Source organism: Microtus oregoni, unplaced genomic scaffold, assembly GCF_018167655.1.
Source record: "Microtus oregoni isolate MIOR12 unplaced genomic scaffold, Mior012 000024F_ref0000369, whole genome shotgun sequence".
Taxonomy (NCBI): domain Eukaryota; kingdom Metazoa; phylum Chordata; class Mammalia; order Rodentia; family Cricetidae; genus Microtus; species Microtus oregoni.
In genome coordinates this window covers 19,463,551-19,485,078 of record NW_024543083.1, presented here as the reverse complement: position 1 = coordinate 19,485,078, position 21,528 = coordinate 19,463,551, and the positions used below count along the sequence as shown (strand labels likewise).

At 45.3% G+C, this 21,528-nt stretch overlaps 1 protein-coding gene across 2 annotated transcripts in view; it reads left to right on the top strand.

Moving 5' to 3' along the window:
- Myo16 (myosin XVI) overlaps positions 1–21,528 on the top strand; it is a 427,263-nt gene that overhangs the window by 395,228 nt on the left and 10,507 nt on the right. For both annotated transcript variants that reach the window (XM_041673988.1, XM_041673987.1), the window contains exon 34: positions 6,983–7,074. In XM_041673988.1, the coding sequence (XP_041529922.1) occupies positions 6,983–7,074 (92 nt within the window). The remainder of the gene's footprint in view (positions 1–6,982; positions 7,075–21,528) is intronic.

The window sequence follows — 21,528 nt, the reverse complement described above, 5'->3', positions numbered from 1 at the left end:
ACCAGGACTTTTTACAGGGAACCTAGTAGGATGGGGCTAGCCCAGAATTAGTGTCCGGTTAAAAGTTCACAAGTTGTGTATGCTGAGACCTGAATTCATGTCCTCTGGCAAAGAGGAAGAGCAGCAAGTGTTCTTAAGCACTGAGCCGTATCTCCAACTTCTGGGGTTGAATTTTGATATGGATTCATCATGCTCATAGTACAGTCAGTGTCCATCCTAAATAAAGGTTGTAGGAGCAAGTAAATATCTCACATAATTTAAAGTACCAAACGAGTCAAAAATAGCGCTGTTTTCTAGGAAATCATTTCTCCGAAGTGCCGGGATCTGCATGCTACCTCTGTTTCCCAGAAATAACCATGTCTGCTCATTTGCTGAAATACAGTTATGTGCGGCTAATCATAGCGATCGCTTACTTTAATTGCCACCCTTTTGCTGATGTGAACACAGACTTGGATACTTTTTTGTGTGTATTTAATTGTTCCCAGGACTGCGGTTATTTATCATGGCCTTCGAGAGTTATCTTCCGTGCTAGAATGCTTCGGCTCCATCAAACAAAAATATTGTAAATATAAAGATGTTTATTTTTGTGGCAAAGAAGAGATATAAAAAGTCCCAACTAGGACATTTTATGATCAGTGTGATTTTCTTTCTTGCTGCTCAATGAATATGCATTTTATTGCTGAGCATCAAGAAAAATGGCAATGAAGGCTGGAGTCGTTACATTTGTACATTTGTCTCTCTTCCTTTTAGACCTATTGTATGCTCTCTCTGTGTGTATAGTCTGGGTTGTCTTTGTCCATAAAGGCTGGATGAGGGGAAGGACTGCTGCTCTCATGACAGCCCCCGACTGTCTGCTCTATCCCCTTTCTCTTGAGCTCCTGAGGGTACACAGACCTGGGGGTAGCAGTATGGTTTCCAGTCATACCTCGAGGCTGGGAGTCTCGACAGGGTCCCATAAATTATGTGTCCGTCTGCATCCTCCAACATTGCTTTTGAAACCGGACAGATTCTTCAGAGCTCACAGTGCTGTCTGATTCTAGTCGGAAGATCCAGAGTGAAGGAAGCTTCCGCGTCACAAAGGAGAGCTCTCTGTTGAGAAGCAGAAGGGGCCTTGGCTTCCAGGCCCTGCCCACGCTTCATGATCAGAGACATTCTGAATTCATGTTCAAGCCTCTCTAACTTGGACCTTGTTTACTTAAATGTTCTTACTGGTGTGGGAACAGCGGGTTGAAAGCCAATGGGCTAGGATTATGCTTTGCCGCGCCCTCGGGGCTTAGGAAGTCGTTTTGCCAGTATCCACCCCAACTACAGCCATGGTATGTAACCTTTCACTTCCCAATTTTCTCAACCTTAAAAGGGAGTGATGCAAACAGTTATATCATAACTCCGGCGGAGGACCTAGTAGGGCAGTGGTGGCCCAGTCTGTTCAGTCAACAGTACCCATTCACCAAATCTAAAGGTTGTCTAAGTTTGCCTGGAGACGCTATATGTGAAATCGACAAGGGCATGGTGATGAATTGAATTTTCTGGGCCACTCAGGCTACAGCACAAGAAATCCCCCCAAAATCTTAACTGTAGGTTCTTTATTTTTATTGGTGGATGTTTTAAAGATAGTGAGACTTTTATTTAATGGACTTCAGTATTTTATGTCATTCTTCATTTTTGTTTTATTTTGTGACATTTTAAGTATATAGTAATTCTAATGTTGATAATTAGAGCACTTAATTCCTTTTATCCCAGCATGGGTGGCGACATTGGTCACCGTTTTAGATGACTTGACTGAAAAGGGTATTATTTCTATGGAGATCTCTGAACCTTGGGAGGACGGGATGCTGCACACTCTATGGTCTCTCCTCCTCTATGTCTTGTCCAGTTGTGGGTTCCTGTATAATCAGGTAGTTGCCGTCTGTTGCAGGAAGTGGCTTCTCTCTCTCACGAGAGATGGTGACGCGCTGATGTGGGTATAGCAACGGGTCATTGAGTTGTCGCAATGTTTGTGTAGCAGAATTCCCCGTGAAGACCTGTGGCCTGTCTAGGCTAGTCCCTAGAGACTGTAAGGCCTTTGATGACTTCGAGGAGACAGTGTGGTCTGGACACAGCAGGACAGTTGCCCCTGTGAACTCACAGCAGCGGCAACAGCACACACAAAGCCTAGACAATCTCAAGCCCCACAAAATCCCAGCGTGCTGAGAGGAGGTGGACACAGAATCCCATCCCTAGCAGAGGAGCTGTTGGGAAGTCTTATTTAGAGCTGCGGCTCCTTTTGCATGGACCACACCCTAGAGAGAGAATGAACACAGGTGAAACCATTAAACTGAGAAGGAGCTTAGATCTAGGAGGAACTGGGGGTGAGGAGAATATGACAAAAACATACATCTTGTGTAAAATTCTCAAGTTATAATCGATCAAATATTATTTGTTGGTACACACACACACACACACACACACTTAAACTCCTTTGCATGGCATGGTTCCCGGCTGCTGCTTAGCACCTCTGGCTCCCCTCTCGGGAGATCCTAACAGAATTGAAATTCTCCCACTGCTGGCCACAGCTACAGAGACCTTCTCTGACCCACATATCTCCTGGCAGGGCGTGGCTCCTTCTTACCTTGTTCTCACTCAGAGGAGACCCCTCTCCTGTCAAGTCTCCCTACTTACCTACCTTTGTCCTCACCAGCCCCCCACCCAGCCTCTACAATAACACCCACCCTGGCCTGCACCCTCCATCCCTCATTACTGAGCCCTGCCACAGATCCCAGGTGTATCGAGTCCTTTCCATGCAGGACTTTCTTATAATGTTGTTGTCTTTCATTATTTTCCCCATCTGTCTCACCCCCAACCCATCCAACCTGATCCCTCGTGTTCCCACACCTCCATCCCCCTCCACTGCCCCCAGTTTACCCAGGAAATATCTTGATGTGTGTGTGTGTGGGGGGTGCATTTGGGGTTAATGAGAAACTTGGTACCAGGAATCCACAAGGATGACCACAGCTAAGACCCTTAGCCGTAGTGGAGAGGGTGCCTTCACTGGCCTTCTTCTGTAACCAGATTGGTGGCTGCCCTAATTGTCACCAGAGAGCCTTCATCCAGTAACTGATAGAGGCAGATACAGAAATCTATAACCAAGCACTGGGCTGAACTCTGTGAGTCCTGTTGAAGAGAGGGAGGAGGGATTGTATGAGCTGGGGGATGTGGGGGTGTGATGTGTGTGTGTCAAGGTCATGGTGGGGGAACCCACAGAGACAGTTGACCTGAATTTAGGGGAGCTTACCAACTCTGGACTGACAGCTAGGGAGCCTGCATGGTACCAACCTAGGCCCTCTACATCATGGTGACAGTTGTGTAGCTTGGTCTGTTTATGGGGCTCTTAGCAGTAGGATCAGGGTATGTCCCTGGTGCTTGAGCTGGCTTTTGGGAACCCATTCCCCATGCTGGAATGCCTCGCCCAGCCTTGATGCAGGGGGAGGAACTTGGTTCTGCCTCAGCTTGATGAGCCAGGCTTTGTTCAGATGCCCATGGGAGGCCTGCCCCTTTCTGAATGGAGACAGAGGAGGAGTGGATGGGGAAGGGGTAGATGTGAGTTAAGGGGGGGGGGACGGAGGAGGGGAAACTATGGTAGGTATATAAAATAATTTTAAAATTAATGAAAAATATTGTCATCTCTTCTTAGAAGTCTGGTGTCCCCAGTTGCCTGCAAAACATTGTCATAACCACACAAAATGCTCCCAAAGCCCTCTAATATCTGGTTAGCTTTACCTTCCGATGCGTTCTCCAGTTCCCTGAGATGGACATGCCATTCTATGGGCTGTTCCTTGTGCAACCTTGGGCTTCCTGGCCTATCTTGTCTGTGTCCTCAGCTGGGCCAGCGGTTCCCAGTTCACTTTACCTAGGACATTCTTCCCAGTTTGCCCCAGCAGGAAACTTTCTCAGGCCCCTCCCATCAGGATGAACCCCTTCTTTCCTCAGACCCCACCCAGGAATACCCACATTTTTTGTTCTGTGCTTCCCATGTAGTCAAATAAAAACACGATCTGAGGTCTCTCCTAACATTCGCTTGGCTGTGACTCACTAAATAGTGCTCACAGCTGAGCCGCATCCATGCACAAACTCCACATTCTGTGCTGGGTACATGCTTGTGTAGACCACTCTGAGCCATTTTCCACAGAGGCAGAGGCGCCTCTGTCCTCCACGGGTCCCTTCACCATCTCCCAGTTAGGACTCTTTGCTTCTCCCTGCGTGGAGGCCCTTCTTGTTCTCTCCCCAGCCCTGAGTCCATTTCTGCTGTTTTCTAACTAAGTGTTGGCCCATTAGGCTGTGGGATTCTCACCAGTGGACCCCTTTCTTCCTTCTCCGGTATACTTCTCCACACCATGCTCAGAGAATGCTAACAAATACTTCTTAAATTTTATCCATTGATTCTGTGACGAGCATGCTCAACTGCTGCCTTGGTTGCGGACCTGTGGTCATGGTCTAAAATAATCTTTCCCTTTGGGTACCAAAAGTTGAGCTTCCAATTTATGAATTGTTGTTCTGAAAGATGGATCACACTCCATCTGCCTTTGTCCTCCCGTCTGTGAGACGCTGAGTGCTGTGGCTCAGATGTGAAACAGCCACTTGGTCCCAGCTGGTGGTATGGTTTGGAAAGGCTGTGGAACTCTTAGATGGTGAAGCCTCACCGGAGGGCATGGATCACCCCAGAAGCTCGCCTTGAGGCTTTTTAACGCGCCCTCCCTTCCGTTCATTTTCTGCTTCCTGACTGTGGACTCATCTGATCAGTGAGCCTCTTCCTCCTGCCCCCATGCCTCCTCCACCGTGATGGACTGTGCCTCCCTAGAACCTCGAGACAAAATAAATCCTTTCTCATATTGCTTCTGTGGGGTCACTTTGTTATAGCAACAGGAGAGGTTACTAGGATGTCAGATGAACTAAGCATCTATCCTGCCTTGATCTTGGCCCTTTGTACCCCTGTCCCTATCCCTCATCCTTCATGTCCTTTGATCAGGAGTCTCTCTCCAGATGGCACCTTACCTCAGACCTGCAGGTCCCTGTGCACCTATCTAAGTTCTCAATTATGCCACACAGTTGTTTGATGGGACAACACACCACACCCTCTTCCTATCCTGCTGGTGATCACCATTGCTCACGATCAGAGCCCAGTGTTCATCACAGCACACCCTCAGTGGCAGGGCAGTAATCACCTATAATTGGTCCTGTCCTGATTTGTAACACTCTTTCTGGGGAAGTCTGACTCAGCCTAGACAGGAAACTGAACTGATGACAGAGCAAAGTAATACCACCAAAATCCAAGTTAACAAACTATGACTTCATTGGGGTTACTTATAGGGGCAAGTATTACTCACAGACAGCTACACCTCTGAAAACCCACCCAGTCAAAACTAGAACTCTGGAGGTCTCTGCATGAACTACAGGCAGCTCAACAGATTAGAGGGCCTCCTCTTGCTAGCAGTCCTTACTGCTTATATAGCCTTGGAAATGGATGACCTTGTAAAATTGGTCAGTTTCAGGGACTTCCTAGGACTAGTGAGTTGTTGTCTTTCTGAGTTTTAACTAATGCTCTTTAGAACATTCTGAGCCTTAAGGAACTTCCCTCCAGGGTGGCTGTTTCATACTAGAGAAATTGCTATGGAAAGCATTGACAGAACCTTGCTACATGAAAGCACGCATACATTCACCACAAGGGCAGACTGGCCTGCCTCATGCCGATTGGACTCAGACTCCCCCCAAGGAACTGACACACGCCTGTAATTGGGAAAATGCACAGTGATTTCCTAATGATTTTTAATTTAGGAATCATGTATATGTTTAATCAATTAAACTGTGCTAGTTAATTATGTTTCCAGAGGAGATGAGTAATTGCTTCAGTATTTAAAGTTCTCTTGGTTGAATTCATTCCACTGGGCAGTTATTTCTCTTTTTATCTGTTCATGTTTATTAATCAAGTCACTTGGGGCAGTACATGCCATCTCCATCACGGTGGTTCTCAATCATTGTAGGGGAACAGATCTGTCCCCAAGGTGCATTTAATAATGTCTACAATCATTTTGATTGTCATGAGCCAGGGCGCATTCAGTGAGGAAGGCCGGGATGCGACTGTTTATGGTGCACAGGGCAGGCTTAGAACAGAGAATGTACAGGCCAAGGGTCAGAGCCGGCCTGTGTGTGCAGGATAAGGAAGACGGTCATCTGCTGTCCCCTGGGAGGTCTGTGACTCTTGGAGGAGGGGCGTGTGCCTTTCCTGAGGGTCACTTTTACTTTAGTGGTTGGCTAAGAACCAGTAGGTTGTGATTGGCCAGTTTTTCTCCCCTCACGGCCCCACCTGTGCAAGCAAAAGGAACACAGTGACGGTTTCCATGACACCCAGGTGTGCTTGGGTCTCGTGTTTCTTCAGTTCTCGCTTTCCCTCCATGCTGCCCCACAAATGAAATCCGAACTTTCAGCATCATCCAGGTGGGAAACAGCACTGGTCTTGTGCTTCTTTCTTCTTAGAGGGCTTTTGAATGGTTTCCAGGCTCTAGGAAAGCCCGCTCCCTCTCTCCCTCCCTCCCTCCTTCCTCCCTCCCTCCCTCCCTCCTTCCTCCCTCCCTCCCTCCCTCCTCCTTCCCTCCCTCCCTCCCTCTCTCCCTCCCTCCCTCCTCCTTCCCTCCCTCCCTCCCTCCCTCCTTCCTCCCTCCCTCCTCCTCCCTCCCTCCCTCCCTCCCTCCCTCCCAAGGCACACCTGCCTTGCTCTGAGTGGTTTGCTATCATTGTCTCTCTGTCAGTACATCTCCTTGTTTACCGAAACTGCAAGAGCTTAAGGTATTCCCATCTCGCTGTAAATCTGAATATTCAATAAATAACTGCTATTGCCTAGCACTTAAATGCATGGAATATGACAGTGTCTGTTTATTAACTAGGTACGAAGTATTTTTTTCTTTCGGCAAGGTGATACAACCTCACTGCATCTCTGTGCTGACCCCCACAGGTTTACCTGAGGACGATGGATGCTCAAGGCTGTGTCTGAGTGGCATGGGGACCTCATCTTTTCAGAGACATCGAGAGAGCCACACCACCCAGGTAAGGGCACTGTGTACTCCTCCGTGCAGGAGTGAGTGGGATTATACCAAGGCAGACAGCTGCTGAGTCATGATCGCCTGTCTCCTTCCTGGACTGAGAACTAAGGTTGTTTTCATATCCATCCATGGTCCTTTGTCTGAACAATTTCTCTCTCTCCTCCATCTCAGCTGCCTACAATTTTATACTTGTTTTGGAAAAAACAAAAAAAAACACAATGTCCCAAACAGCTAAAGCTAGCATATTTTAGTAGAGTATTATAGATATCGCTTTTGCTGCAATGCTTTCAAATCAGTAAATGGTGGTGGTGATGATATGAAACCTTCTGACAGGGGTGGTGTTTTCTGCATTTGGCCTGGGTTAGAGTAGAAGGTTACAGTGGCTGAAACTTAGAAATAACATCTGGATGCCCTGAGGCCCAATGGTACGTTGTTCCTTCTCAGAACCTCCAAGTTCTGCATAATCAGCTGCCAAGAAGGCTCAGTCAATAATGGGTTTGCTTGTGCAAGCAAGAGGACTCAAATTAGACACCCAGGGGAAAAGCTGGATGCTATAATAGTACATGCTCGAACTTCACCGTGGGGACAGTAGAGAGAGGTAGATTCCTGGGGCTTGCTGGCCAGCCAGCCTTGCCTTCTGGTTGAGTTCTAGACCCTGTCTCCTGAGGGACAGCACTGAGGATTGACCTCTAGCCTCTACATGCATGCTCTCAAACATGCATTTGCACCTGCACACACATGCCTACAAACAGCTTTATGCACACACTCACATAAGCAGATGCACTCATACACATCTGCACACACGCACACACAAATAAGCATGTAAGACACTGCTTATTGTAAGGAGATGTTTAAATTAAAAACCCTGCGTGCATGTCATGATTACATGCTCATGCTCACCATGTGACCTTGGAAACCGCACCAAAGTAAAGATAATTCGGGGAAAAGTGAAACACCAGTGGTTCCAGAAAGCAAAGGAACCCAGGATGGAGTAATCCTGTCCCAGGGAGAACAGCTTTCGGGGACATATTTGATGCCATGTAGGCACAGCCTGATTATGAGCTGAAATTTTTCTAAGTAACACTGATGAGGTGGTGTGAAAAAAATCAATAATTTTAATCTTAGAAATAAATCTCTACAGTAGGCAATCTGCAGAAATCACTTCTACTGATCTATAGGCACTGGGATGAGAGGAAAATGCTGATTGGTGGGATAATAAATCGCCCTAGCCTTGCCTGTGTTCCTGAGAGAGGCACCCACCCTGCAAGCACTCCAGATGCCCAGTATTCCCTGCCCTGTGTGCACTGTGTGACGCTGGGGCCACCTGTGTCGGAGCTGACGCCTCTGTGTGACAGCTACCGTACCGTGCTTCAGGAGCAAGGAGCTGGTTGAAATCAGGTTCAGGGCGTGAGGCCTCTGAATCTTTCTGTTCATTCATGGGTTTAGCTAAGAGTTGGAGGACATGGGGAAAGGTTTGGGGAACTGTCTCCATCTCCCATTTTCAAAGAGGCTTTCTCAGATGTGAAGCCCTTCCTGGGAGAAGTGCCCAGTCACCTTACCCTGTCTTCCCAGACATGGGAATCCACATTCTTCCTCTGTTGTACTAACTGTAGGTGCTCCAAGGTAGCAGCAGATTCCTCAGTGCCAAAAGCTGCGTGTGACAGGACACCGTGGTTTAACTGCCACACGTCCCTGGGATTTATCTCTTCCCTGACATTTATAGAGGAAGTCTGAACACAGCGAGACGCGCCGCCTCTTAGATTTTCTGCCAGAACAATTCCACAGGAATTGCATGAAACACAGTGCTGAACTTACTGGTCCTACAGCCATGGGATTAAGGCGAGCCCTCAACGGAATTCCTGTCCAAGGTTGTCTGTGTTTTTGTAATTAGTGTTACTAATTACATTAGTATAAAAATAATAAAGATAAAATGCATTCTAAAGAAGACAGAGTTGGTTGCTTGCCAAGGTCAGATGCCAAGTTGAGACCACATACCCTGCTTCTAAAAGGTGTTTAGGGTGAGCTGCTGAAGGGAGGTGGGGAACTGTCTCACTTCTTCCTGCCCTTGAATCTTTGGTCTGAAGACCACAGTGGGCAGTCGTGGTCTTGCCTGCTCAGTGCTGGTCTCGCTGTAATGCCCCTCTCATACTTTGATGAGCCGTAAGAAAGAGGCTCACTCTTCCTCGCTCTGCTTCTACAAGGAAAGCACTTGTGAGGGGCTCTGAGCAGCTGCTCTCTACTGTAGACAGTAGAAAGGAGACCTAAAGCACAGGGATGAGAGGCATAGATGCAGCCCTTTGGGGGGACTTCTGGGGCACAGCAGAGGAATGTCAGTCGGAAGTCCAATGCCCACCTGTCCAGCTTTTCTCCAGACTTCTGGGCCTTCTGATTTCCCAAATAGCCCCGCCCACTGACAAGGCCCAGGGTTCATTTCTCATGCCAGCAAATACGCCTGACTGGCACACTAAGTCCATTGTTACCAGCCGTGGAATTTGTTTATTTTCACATGAGTCTCCTTTACAGTAGGTGCTCAGCGTTGAATTCTGTGGGTTGATGGAAAGCATGCTCTATAACTGATCTGTACTGACAGGCCTTTTCAGTGCGTGTGTGTGTGTGTGTGTGTGTGTGTGTGCATGTGTGCATGTGTGTGTGAGCTCGCATGCACATGAATGTGGAGATCAGACAACATCTGTCATTCCTCAGGTGCTATCCACCTTGATGCTAGGCCAGCCAGTGAGTCCCAGATATCTGTCTGTTTGTTTGACCCCAGAGTTCTGATGACAAGCGCCACCGTGCTCAGCATTTTCTTATGGGTCTAGGGGATTTAAATTCAGGTCCTTCTGCTTGCAAGGAAAGTATTTTATTCACTGAGCTATCTCCCCCGACCCTTACCTGTTCTTCATATAAACTTGCAACAGTATCAGAGCCTCCGTGAATAGTGCCTGTTCCTTTCCTCAAGATAAAAATACAGTATCTCTCACTGTAGCTTTTTATGAACTTGCAGAATGCAGCGCCTTTACATATGAACAAAGAAAGCTAACTTTCAATTAAAGTAGTCGAAGATCTCAGACACTGGGTCTTCAGTTGTCCACAGTCCTGTAGAACTCCTGCACACTGGTGTGTCACTGAGTTGTTATATCAATGTGTCCTGTAATAAGCCACAGTGAATAGTTGCATGGCCCTAGGCATGAATAACACCAGTAATGAATTAGAGCAGAATTGCACATGCTGGCTTTTGGAGGATCTTACAGATGCACAGATAGATAGATTTCTTTTTTTCTTCTTTTTTTGGGTTTGAGAGCATTGCAGGATTATTTGGGAATTAGGCAGCATTGACAGGAATAGTATGACATTTATCTACTATAGTTTATGAGCTTTGAATTCTTTTCTTCAAGGTTTGTGTTACTTGGTAGGATTTGGTCTCTTAGAGGTTAAAGCTGGGGAGAAAGGCTCAGAAGTGAGCCAAGTGTATTGCTGGCACGTCCAGCCCAGAATGACTCCCCCTCCCTCTCTCTCTCTCCCTTCCTTCTCTCCCTCTCCTTCCCTCCCCAAGGATCCTCCTTCCCACTGTCAATGTGCCCACTGCCAAACCAGAGGGTCGAGCCTGTCCAAAGAGGACAGCCTGGAGGTGTGCAGACAGGATGGCAGCAGAGGGAGCACATTTCACTAAGTATCTGCTGTGCACCTTGGGCATGAGCCCCGCCTCCTACACATTGCTGCAGTGCCCACTCTGGACACTGTAAGGGAGATGTTTCTTTCTTCTTCCCACCGCGTCTTATTTACATTCGCATGCTCGCTTTGCACCAACGCCTTTGCGGTTCCCCTCAGGCTCCCCTCCACAGTTAGACTGCCACCTTACTATCTTTTATTTTCACGGCGGACACAGCTGGCCCAAACTTTACAAAACATTCCTTAGCATTTCAAGGAACGCGCAGTTACAGTGAGCATAGGCCATATCCAGATACCCATCATTAGAGATCATTGATGGTTTTTGACAAATGCATTGCAGGCCAGCTTCTGCAGCCTTCATAAATACCTTGTCCACCCCGACACGGCCGCTGGTGGAATACCAGACTGGGATCAATAGAAAATCGACCCAAACCAAGGAGCAAATTGTTACGTGGTTTGTTTTACTGAACCATCAAAGAAACCTTTTTGTAATGTCATGCATCAACAAAATGAAGAATAGCAGGCACTAAATAAACTCAATGTTTGCTTTCTATATTCATTATATTTGTGGTAAGGGCTGCTGCAAATTGTGCTAGCACAGAATTGAAATGGACTGTCGGATGAAATAAAGATATGTAGACATGTTTGGATTAAACATCAGAGTGCCTCTAAAGCCCGAGTTACAGAAACTCGGCAGTTCTTACCTGTCTGTCCTCATCATCTGTTCTCTGTCTGTCTGTCGTCTATGTATCTGTCTGTATATTTATCATCTATCTGTCCATGTGTCTGTCTGATTATCCATTTTTCTGAGCTATAAGCAGGAAGGATACACAGACCAGGAAATGCCTTCCCACACCCCAGCTTTCAGGGAATCAGTATTCCACCCCCGTGACTTACGTGTTGTGTGTGAGAAATGAAGACAGTAAATTACTTTGATGGTTTGAGTGAAATGGCAGGACTTTCCTCAGGGGCAGGCCATACCCTGCTTAGATAAGTAGAAATTTGAAGAAAAAAAGTAGATGCTGTCTTTTGTATTTTTGTGTTGTTCTCTGTGTGTGACCTGAATATGATAAAATTCATAGTACTTAATATTTAAGATATTAATCATTTATTACCAATTAGTTGAATTCAATTGTAAATTTTTTTTTAAGAATAGAGATGGGAAATCAGAGGAGTGACCACATGTGCAAAGAAAAACAGACTTTGTGGTGTCTGCACACTTACCATTCTTGGTGGAGAACAAGCGGCTAGCCACACATATGTATAGGGAGTCATGATGGCGCCAAGAACACATTTGCATTGATATATATATATCAAACATAATTGCAATATTAGTTCCAAACATTTATTAAAATATTTAACTAAAAGTGGAGAAAATACCTAAATAAGAATTTCAGATCTGTTCACATGCAGGTATAGATTCCTTTTCGATTGTTTAAAGAAGATAACATGTGATATGAGCGGCGTGATGTCTCGTGTTTTAAAGGGACTCACAAAGAGGATCGCCACTCCTATCATGAACGCTCTCTCTCTGGAGTCAGTGTTCTAAATACCAGCTAGACTTTAACGTAAGAGATAGAATCTACCATGTAGGAGAATTGACTGAATCTAAAGGACCCAGTACCTAGCTGGAATGTGAAAGAAACTGGTGTGTGCGTGTGTGTGTGTGTGTGTGTGTGTGTGTGTGTGTGTGTTGGGGTATGGGTAGGTATCTGTGCATGTAGGTGCATCCATCCAGGTGTGTGTACACACACACACACACACACACACACAAACACACACACACACACACACGCATATGAATGAGTGGGGGCAGAGGTCACTTTGGTGTCTTCCCATATGGCTCTCCACGTTTTTTTAAGTAAAGGTCTCCTTCTAAACCTAGAACTATTTCGGCTAGCATGAATGGCCAACATCCCCCCAGAATCCTCTTGTCAACCTGCCAGATGTGAGGTTCCGCACACACACAGCCATGCGTGCCTGGTTCTTATGAGAGTGGAGAACCTGAACTCAGACCCTCGCATGTTTCCCACTGGCCATTGTCTTAGGCCCATATGATTTTTGATTTTTTTTTTTAAATTATTACGAGCCAGGCGGTGGTGGCGCATGCCTTTAATCCCAGAACTCGGGAGGCAGAGGCAGACGGATCTCTGTGAGTTCAGGACCAGCCTGGTCTACAAGAGCTAGTTCCGGGACAAGCACCAAAGCTACAGAGAAACCCTGTCTCGAAAAACCAAAAAAAAAAAAAAAAAATAATAATAATAAAATTATTACGGAATATTATGAGCTTATTTTGTTTAAAGGATGGTGCTTAGTTAAAAACATCACTTTAGTAAGTCTTAGCATTTTGCTGTATTAGATTTAGAACCCTGTTTTTGAAGGAATCGATAGTGGAGTCCTTGATCCCATGCCTCCTGCCAGACCAGAAGTGACTCATCACTCTGAAGTCAGCAAAGTCCTCATCGTCAGCTACACTTTGCCAACGAAATCCATAAATCATAGAGTCCCCACAAAATAGCAGCTGACACCGGGCGTGCTTTCAGTCTAAATAAATGCATTGCCCCTACAGATTGTTCTGCAACTGTTTTTCTGGTTTGATTGACTGATTGGTTGATTGACGTTGCTGCAGTGTTCTGTCTCCTTTTGATACGTTCCTGTCTTTCTGATATTTCAGCCTGAGTGCCGGCTGTGGATTCAGTGAGAAAGCATTAGGACTGAGATGTCGGGCCGCGGGACTAGTGATGACAGGCACACCCTTGCACTTATCAAGCCAACATGGCTTTTAGCTTCCCTGACAGCCTCAGAGGAAACAAACTAAAGGGGACAGGAAGGGTCTACGGACACAGCTCCGCCCCTGCCTTAAGAGCAGTCGCACTACCTGGTCACCTGGGACCCCAAGGTGAGAGGTCCCTCTGTCCTCTCCTCTGTCCTCCAGATGTACACAGCTGCTGCCATTGTCTGGTGTCCCCTGTGCCCTGGCCCTCAGTTCACCAAAGATGCAGAGATACGGTGATGCTCAGTGGCCAGAAACTACCATGTTTTCCTGTGACTCAGTCTGGTCCACTTTGACTCTTCCTCATATCCAGTTTTAATGTAAAGAATGCCTTGGAGTTCCTGAGATCATGTCCATAATTTGACAACTTGGCAACCTCCTGGTTTCTTACCTTGTAAGAGGTTTTTGTGATTGCCTTGCTGATTGGAATAGACATGTACCAAATTTAGTCTACTGGGGCCAATCATACCAGCCCTCTTCACTCCACAACTGACCTTTACTTCATAGTTGGCCCGTCCATCTACCTGCATAGAAACTCCCTGGTCGGCATTGTCAATTTGCTTTCAAAAGCCATTGTCTCGGTTTGCTTTCTGTTGTAGTAAATGCACCATCACCAAAAACAGCTTGGGGAGGAAAAGGTGTATTTGGCTCATGCATCCCCATCCCTGTGGAAATCAGAACAGGAAATCAAGACAAAAACTGAAACAGCAGACATGGAGGAATATTGCTTATGGCTGGCTCCCCATGGCTTGCTCAACCTGTTTCCTTACTCAAGGCAGGACCACAGCCCAGGTGTGGCCTCCCTCTGGCTCCATCACTGATCAAGAGAATGATCCACAGACTTGTCTGCGCGCCAGTCTGAGGGACGCAGGTTCTTTGTTGAGGTTCCCTCTTCCAGGATGGTCATGGATCCCTCTGAGCTGACAAAAACTAACCAGTACAGTCAAACAAAAGAAAAGAAAGGCCATATGCTGGAGAGGGCTAGCTAGCCACCTTGGTGGTTGTGATGCTGGCCACCTCCAATGCCACCCTTCCTTATGGATGCTCTGACATCATTTCCTGTTGACTCGGAGCCCATCCTGCAATCTTCTTTTCAGTCCAGGATTCTCTTTGTTTAAGTTCTCCGCATTTTTCTTCCCCTCTGTAATTTACAAGTTGCTTACTTCCCTGACTGACTGATGGATGTTTTGCATTTTCCTTCTCGATGAATTGCTATTCTGGAAAGGGTACCCCTGGTGAGTTTTCCATGTCTTGATCCTCTTTAGGCCTGGAAGTTTGTTGATAGACTCAGGGTGGTTAGCCCTCACCTTCTGGGTCTCTGTTTTTGTTGTTTTGTTTGAGAAAAATACGGGTAGGAACCCAACTGCTTGGGCTTTGAGTTTAGAGCCGTGTCAGTGGTGATAATTTTCACTTCTCTGATCAGAAAATATTTGTCATGCTGGCACTGGCTTCTGGGGCCATGCTAAGAACACTGCCAGAAATGTCCTCTGTGTTTGCTGTGACCTTCCAGCATCTTCTTTAGCGTAGTCGTCCCTTACAGGGTCCCCTTTAGGGCCCATCCCAGCAAACTGGGCGTTTCCCTCTGCAGTGCTGTCCTTGGTACTCCATCTCGCAGAGCTCTTTATGGTTTGTTCCTTTGTAAGTGTGCATGTGTGTGTCTGTGGGTGTCTCTGTGCAGGTGTGTATTGGGGAGGGTACCTCTTAAGAGGTGTGTGTGTGCGTGCACGTCCCTACGCATGCATGCATGCATACAGCCTGGTACCGTTGAGGACCAAATGCATTTTAATTACTTTTGTATTGAAAGAGCCCGTCAGCACTCAATAAATTGCCAGCTCAATTTAATTGTCAACCCAGTAGCAGTCCTAGAAGAATTATGGCAAATAAATTGATGTAATATTCCGGAGCTTTATTAAATATTTTTTATTTAGGCCCATGTTAAAAATACACCAGTAAGCTTAGTAAATAGGACACTCACACTCTGTGTTACCAGCTCTGGAAGAGGAGGAATCGGAAAGTCACACGGCGTGAAGGGTTCCAGAAGATCCCATATGTGGTATTTTTACTACTGATCACAATCACATAATTATTTAATGCATTTAACCATATTATATTAGGCAGCTTAATGCACATGATTATGTGTGTGTGTCTATATATATTATTGTGGGTTGCATAAAATTGTATATTCAGGGATTTGTTTGTTCTTTCACCTACTAGCCAGCAAGTGTCCACAGAGGCTTCTCTGTGCTGGACACAGGCCTGGTCTACTGAATACCCTGGTCTGCAGAATGAATGCCCTTCCTCCCTGCCAGCCCAGTTCCAGCAGAGAGAACAAACGTTTGGTTAAAATGGATAATCTGCCAAAAGCAGAATAAACGGGGGAAAGCAGGAGGCCGTGACCATTGTGAACTGAGGGGAGGCTGCAAGTCAGGGACCCAGGAAATTCCATCAAGCACAGACCAGCCAGGAGGCCAGTGATGTCTGTTGCTGGTGGAAGGGGCATCCAGAGGAGGAGAGCCAGAGCTGCAGGTGCCTGGCAGCTGGGGAGAAGTGATTGCCTGCAGCTTTACTACATAAAGCTGGGGTTCCCACAGTTAGAATGTAGGCCTAGAGAGAGGAAGAAGACTGACTCTGTTGTGTGTTGACTGTCCTCAGAGCTGATCAGTCAGGTGAAGAGGCCAGCTAATGCACGGATGGGGAGAGTACCTTCGGTTCCTGTCCTCTGTCTTCTGAGGACAGTGGGTGGGGCCCTGTGGGTCCTGGCTGCTCTCACTAGCTTGGGCCTTACCTCCCTAGCTCCTCATTCATAGTCCTGCTGTTCCTCCAAAGCTGAACCTGATGTGGTATTCCACTGTGAATAGACTCTCACATCTCTGTGGTGCCATTGCTGGGAGATAGGTGTGAGCAACACTTGCACATGGTTGTTTACACGTAACCCTCACCCAAATGACCTTCCCATCCTTCCCATCTAGCTCAGATCCAACAACCTGGGTTTCATGTTGCCTAAGAACACATTCTCATCCATGTTCCTTCCTACAGTAGTTACATAAACATATGAACAAATTACTGGGGATTTTTGTTTGTTTGTTTGCCTTGTTTTGTTTCATGAGACAGCTCTAGCTGTCTTGGAACTAGCTTGGAAGACCAGGCTGGCCTCGAACTCAGAGATCCATCTGCCTCTGCTTCTTGAGTGCTAGGGCTGCCAAAGGCATGCACCATCACCACCTGGCTTATTGGGGATTTTTTTTTAAAGATGTATTTCATTCTCCGTTGTGTGTGTGTGTGTGTGTGTGAAGGGAGGTGGGTGTGTGCATGTGTGCATTGGTGCCTTCAGAACACAGGGCCTCCGGTCTTCTGGAGATGAAGTAGATGGTTGTGAACTCCCTGACCCAGCTGCTGGAAGCCAGATTGGGTTCTATATAAGAGCTGTATGCACTCTGAACCACTAAGGTGTCTCTCTAGCCCGGATAAGTCACTGGTGAATGACAAACTACCTTGAGATCTCTCTCTGCGCGTCCTCCTTGACTTGTCAAATGCACACGTGTTTACGCTGTTGTTCTTCATGAGGCCCCTGGAGGGAGATGGGTCATGTTTGGTGCTTCTAAGTCTTAGAGAATAAACCACAGTTCCTTCTGTTCTCTCATGGACTTAAATATATTGTTAACTGATCGATGGAAGGGGAAACCTTTAGGAGATAATGTGGCTGGAGCCTGGGAAGGGCGACTAAACCCTGCATGTCTCAATTCACATTCACACTTTGCATTTATGACTGAGTGCCTTTCGCAGCCAACGATGGATTTCTGTGTCTGTGAAAGGCACTAATATTTAACCAGCATTTTTCTCAGATGCTGGAGAGTGGTTACTAGAATAACAATGTGGACCCAACACACCCAGGACTCAGGGATTTCATCAGGCAGGAGGTGTTGTTCTGTGGGCCAACAGGCACCATTGCAGGGAGTGGAAACAATCTTAGAGACGTTTTGCATATACGTGACTGAACTGAAATAGACAGCCTGTTAGAAAAGAGGACAAGACGAGAATCCGTGCATCCGAAATTCCTAGTGCCTCCTGGCAGGCTCCAGTCGGGAGGCTTCATGTTGTAGGCAGGGGAAGGAGGGCAGTGCTGCAGCAGACTGTAGACACGCCCGATGCAGCCAGGCTTTGAGGGAGATGTGGATTACCATCCTCAACTCCCTTATCGTTCCAATAAGGTGTGTGAAAGAGGGTTTTAACATGAGTTCACTTTTTTGTGTTTCCAGTCTAATAGATTTAAACGTCTCCATTAGTTCCCTGGGTCTAAATCACTTCACAGCAACAGGCCGTTACTATAAATATTTGCTGGGTCTTTGCCATCAGTTGTACTTGTTTTGTTACTTTCTCTTCTTTTCAGTGTGTGAATGTGTCTGCATGTTCCCATGTGTAGGTGAACATGTATTGTAGATATGTGTACATGTGTATGCCTGTACGTGGTGGATCCCAAAAGTTGACAATAACAGTGTTGTACTCAGTTGCTCTCTTCTGGGGGATATTTGTACACTGTGTGAAAATGTACTGCTGTGATTGGCTTAATAAAGAACTGGATGACCAATAGCACAGCAAGGCAGAAGGTATAGGCAGGACTTCCAGGCAGAGAGAGGATGTAGGAAGAGATAACTGAGGTGCAGAGGAGATATCAATGAGACACAGAGGGAGTCAGGCATACAGAATGGAAGAAAGGCAAAAAGCCATATGGTAAAATGTAGATCCATAGAAATGGGTTAGTTTAAGTTATTAGAGCTAGTTAGGAATATGCCTAAGCTATAGGCCAAGACTTCAATTAATTAATAAACCTCATGTCATTATTTTTGGGTTGGTAGTCCAAAGATAGTCTGACAAGAAAGCTTGCTTGTAAAAAGCCAAATGGTCCTGTAGCACCCGTGCCATTACAAGACAGTACGGGAGCTAGGAACTAAGCTGGGAACTTAAATAACACAGAGACAGAGACAGAGACACACAGACTCGGGTCATCCTTGATTCAAGAATGCCAAACTTTATTGTGCTCAGGAGCGGCTTATATAGGGATCTTTAGCCACACCCAGCTCTCAGGATCTTTCAGCTGCAGACTCGCCAGGCTCAGAGCAGCTGCAGGCAAGGTCTCGTGCTCAGTTCACTCCAGCAGGCAAAGGGTCTAAAGCAAGGAAAGAAAGTCAAGGGGTCAGGGATCTGCAGCTCCCAACACTTGCCACAGTTCTCCATCTTATGTACTGAGTCGGTCTCAGTTGAACTCAGAGCTCAGCAGGTGGCTAGTCTAACAAGCCAGCTTGCCTCAGGGATTCCTTGTCTCTGCCTCCCAATAGCTGAATATACAGGGCGCCACCCACACCTTTCTAGCTTTTGAGGAGGTCCTTGGCACACCTGTGGGACAAGCAGGTTTGCCACTGAACTCTAGCCTCAACCCTAGATTTCCTCGCTTTCAAATGACATAAAGAAACTTACAGCCTTTTTTGACTTATAACTTGATAGCAGAAAATCAACCACAAATCCAAATTAATGTCTACTGAAATCACAGATGTTTTTTAATAATGCTAATTATAAAATTATTAATTAATGATCATTATCAGTAAGAATAGTTCTTGATTGTTCAGTATCATGCAGTGGTGGAAGGATGCACCTAGGGCCTAGAAACAGCCATGTTTGTTGTCAGTAAAGCCTTAAGGTGCCTTACAGGCAATATCTTTCCCTGTGTTGAAACCTGAGGCCAGAAAGGAACTAAATCCCATGATAAATGTTACTGGATTGATGCACAGTCAACTTTTCCTGAATTAGGAGAGACCAACTTTGTTTAGACCAAATCACAAACACCATTTCTACTTTAAGATACATTTGTTGTTTCATTTGTCTGGTTTTTGTTTTATATTTTAAGAAATAGAGACATACATACTTCAATAACCACAGATTTTTTTTAATGCGCATGGTAGCTCACACTTATAACCACAGCTACTTGGGAGGCAGGGAACAGAAGATTGTGTGTTTGTGACCAGCCTGAGGTCTATAGCCTTCCCAAGTCAGCTAGAGCAAGAGAGTGAGGCTTCATCACAAAACCAGCAAGCAATAACAAAGCATGACCTTTGTTTTCGGTCTCAGGTTGTGGGATATTTTATTCATTTTGCTTTTTGTGGGGCTCATCACCCTACACCCAAATAAATCACACACAGAGGTTCCTTAGTTATGAACATCCAACCTTAGCTTGGCTTGTTTCTTGCCAGCTTTTCTTAACTTAAATTATCCCAACTATCTTTTGCTTCTAGACTTTCTTTATTTTGGTATACCTTTCTTTCCTTCTCACTCCATGACTGACTGGGTGGCTGGGTGGCTGGCCCCTGATGTCCTCTTCTCCTTGTTCTCTTCCTCTAAGATTTTTCCTTCTATTTATCCTCTCTGCCTACCAGCCCCATCTGTCCTTGCTCCTGCCTCGTATTGGCCGTTCGTCTCTTTATTAGACCATCAGGTGTTTTAGACACAGCTTCACAGAGTTAAACAAATGCAACATAAACAAAAATCACAAACCTGAAAATATTCCCCAGCATTTCCCCTTTTTTCTTTCTAAACAAAAAAGTTTTAACTTTAACATAGTATGACTGCATACAATAAGAACAATTATCAAGTAAAGATTACATTCACAAGGTACTGAATTCCAGTTCATTTGTGTCTGGTAAATTTAAATAAAATACTCCATAATCTACCTATCTTAGAAAATCCAAAATTGTATACCTAACTTACTTGCTATCGTATCTAAGAAAAACTGCAACTATAACTGTCTAGTCTTCAACTCCATCAAAGGCACCAGAAGGATATAATATTATTTAAATAAACAAAAGTGCATTGCAAATGACTTCCAAAATATCTATCAATGACAGAGACATCTGACTGCCTGGACAGTCATCTAAAGTTCCTTTGCAATATTGGGGCATCCATCTTCAGCCTACTGGCCCATAATATCTGGCAGACTTTTCCATGAAGTAGGAAACGTAAAAGACTATCCTTCCTCTATTGGCAATTTGTCAGTCACTTTCCTCTGTGTCCTGAAGACTATCTGGCAGTTTCTTCTGTGAAGCAGGAACCCTGAAGGACCATCCCACCTTTTTCAGACCAGCAATGTTCACTGGTCTCTTTCCTGTGGATCCTGCATGTCCAGTTTATACAATATACTGTCAAGCAGTCCAAGCAAGTGCAGCTTCTTGCCCAAATGGTCAGTCTTATCACAATGACAGCAAACTCCATAAGTAGTATCTTCAATGCCCATCATCTCTGAAATAAATTGGTGCTGCCAGGAGCAGATGTGCCTCATTGTTATGAAAAACTTTAACAAAACATTTTAAATGCAATATTCTGTAGGTCTTTGAAGGGTTTGAAGACCATCTATCCATCTAAAATATATCCCCACATGATCTGGAAAACATACCTATAATATCTACAAATTTGATTGTTATAGATGACTAACTACTGACCTGTGTTTCTTGTTTATCCTATATAGTTCATAGCAATTGCTTCCAAAAACCGGAATTTTATCTTACATTTTTAAATAAATTTCATAGGTACAATACCTTAAACAAGAGAAGAAACATATTTAGAATATGTTGTAACAAAAGTAACCTTGAATTAGTATCAATATACAAAAATCCTTTAAACCAGAGTAGAAAGTTATATACATACACTGTGTTGTAACAATTGCCTTAAATTTGTATCAATATACAAAAGTCCCTTAAACAAGAATAAAAACTTACATACAGCATAACAAAATTAACTTTGAATTTATACTCATATACCAAACCAAAACCCATGCCAATGTAAAATATCTGAGATTAATCATTGTCTTTTTATCCTATGTTCCTATATCCTCTCAATTATAACAAACATCCATGACCCCAAAATAACCAAAGACCAACCACACCCCCTTTTCTCTTGGGAATGTGGACATTGTATTCTCTAGAGTACTTCCTGCTGAATGTGGGTGAGGTATTTTTAGGGTCCCAGAGAGAA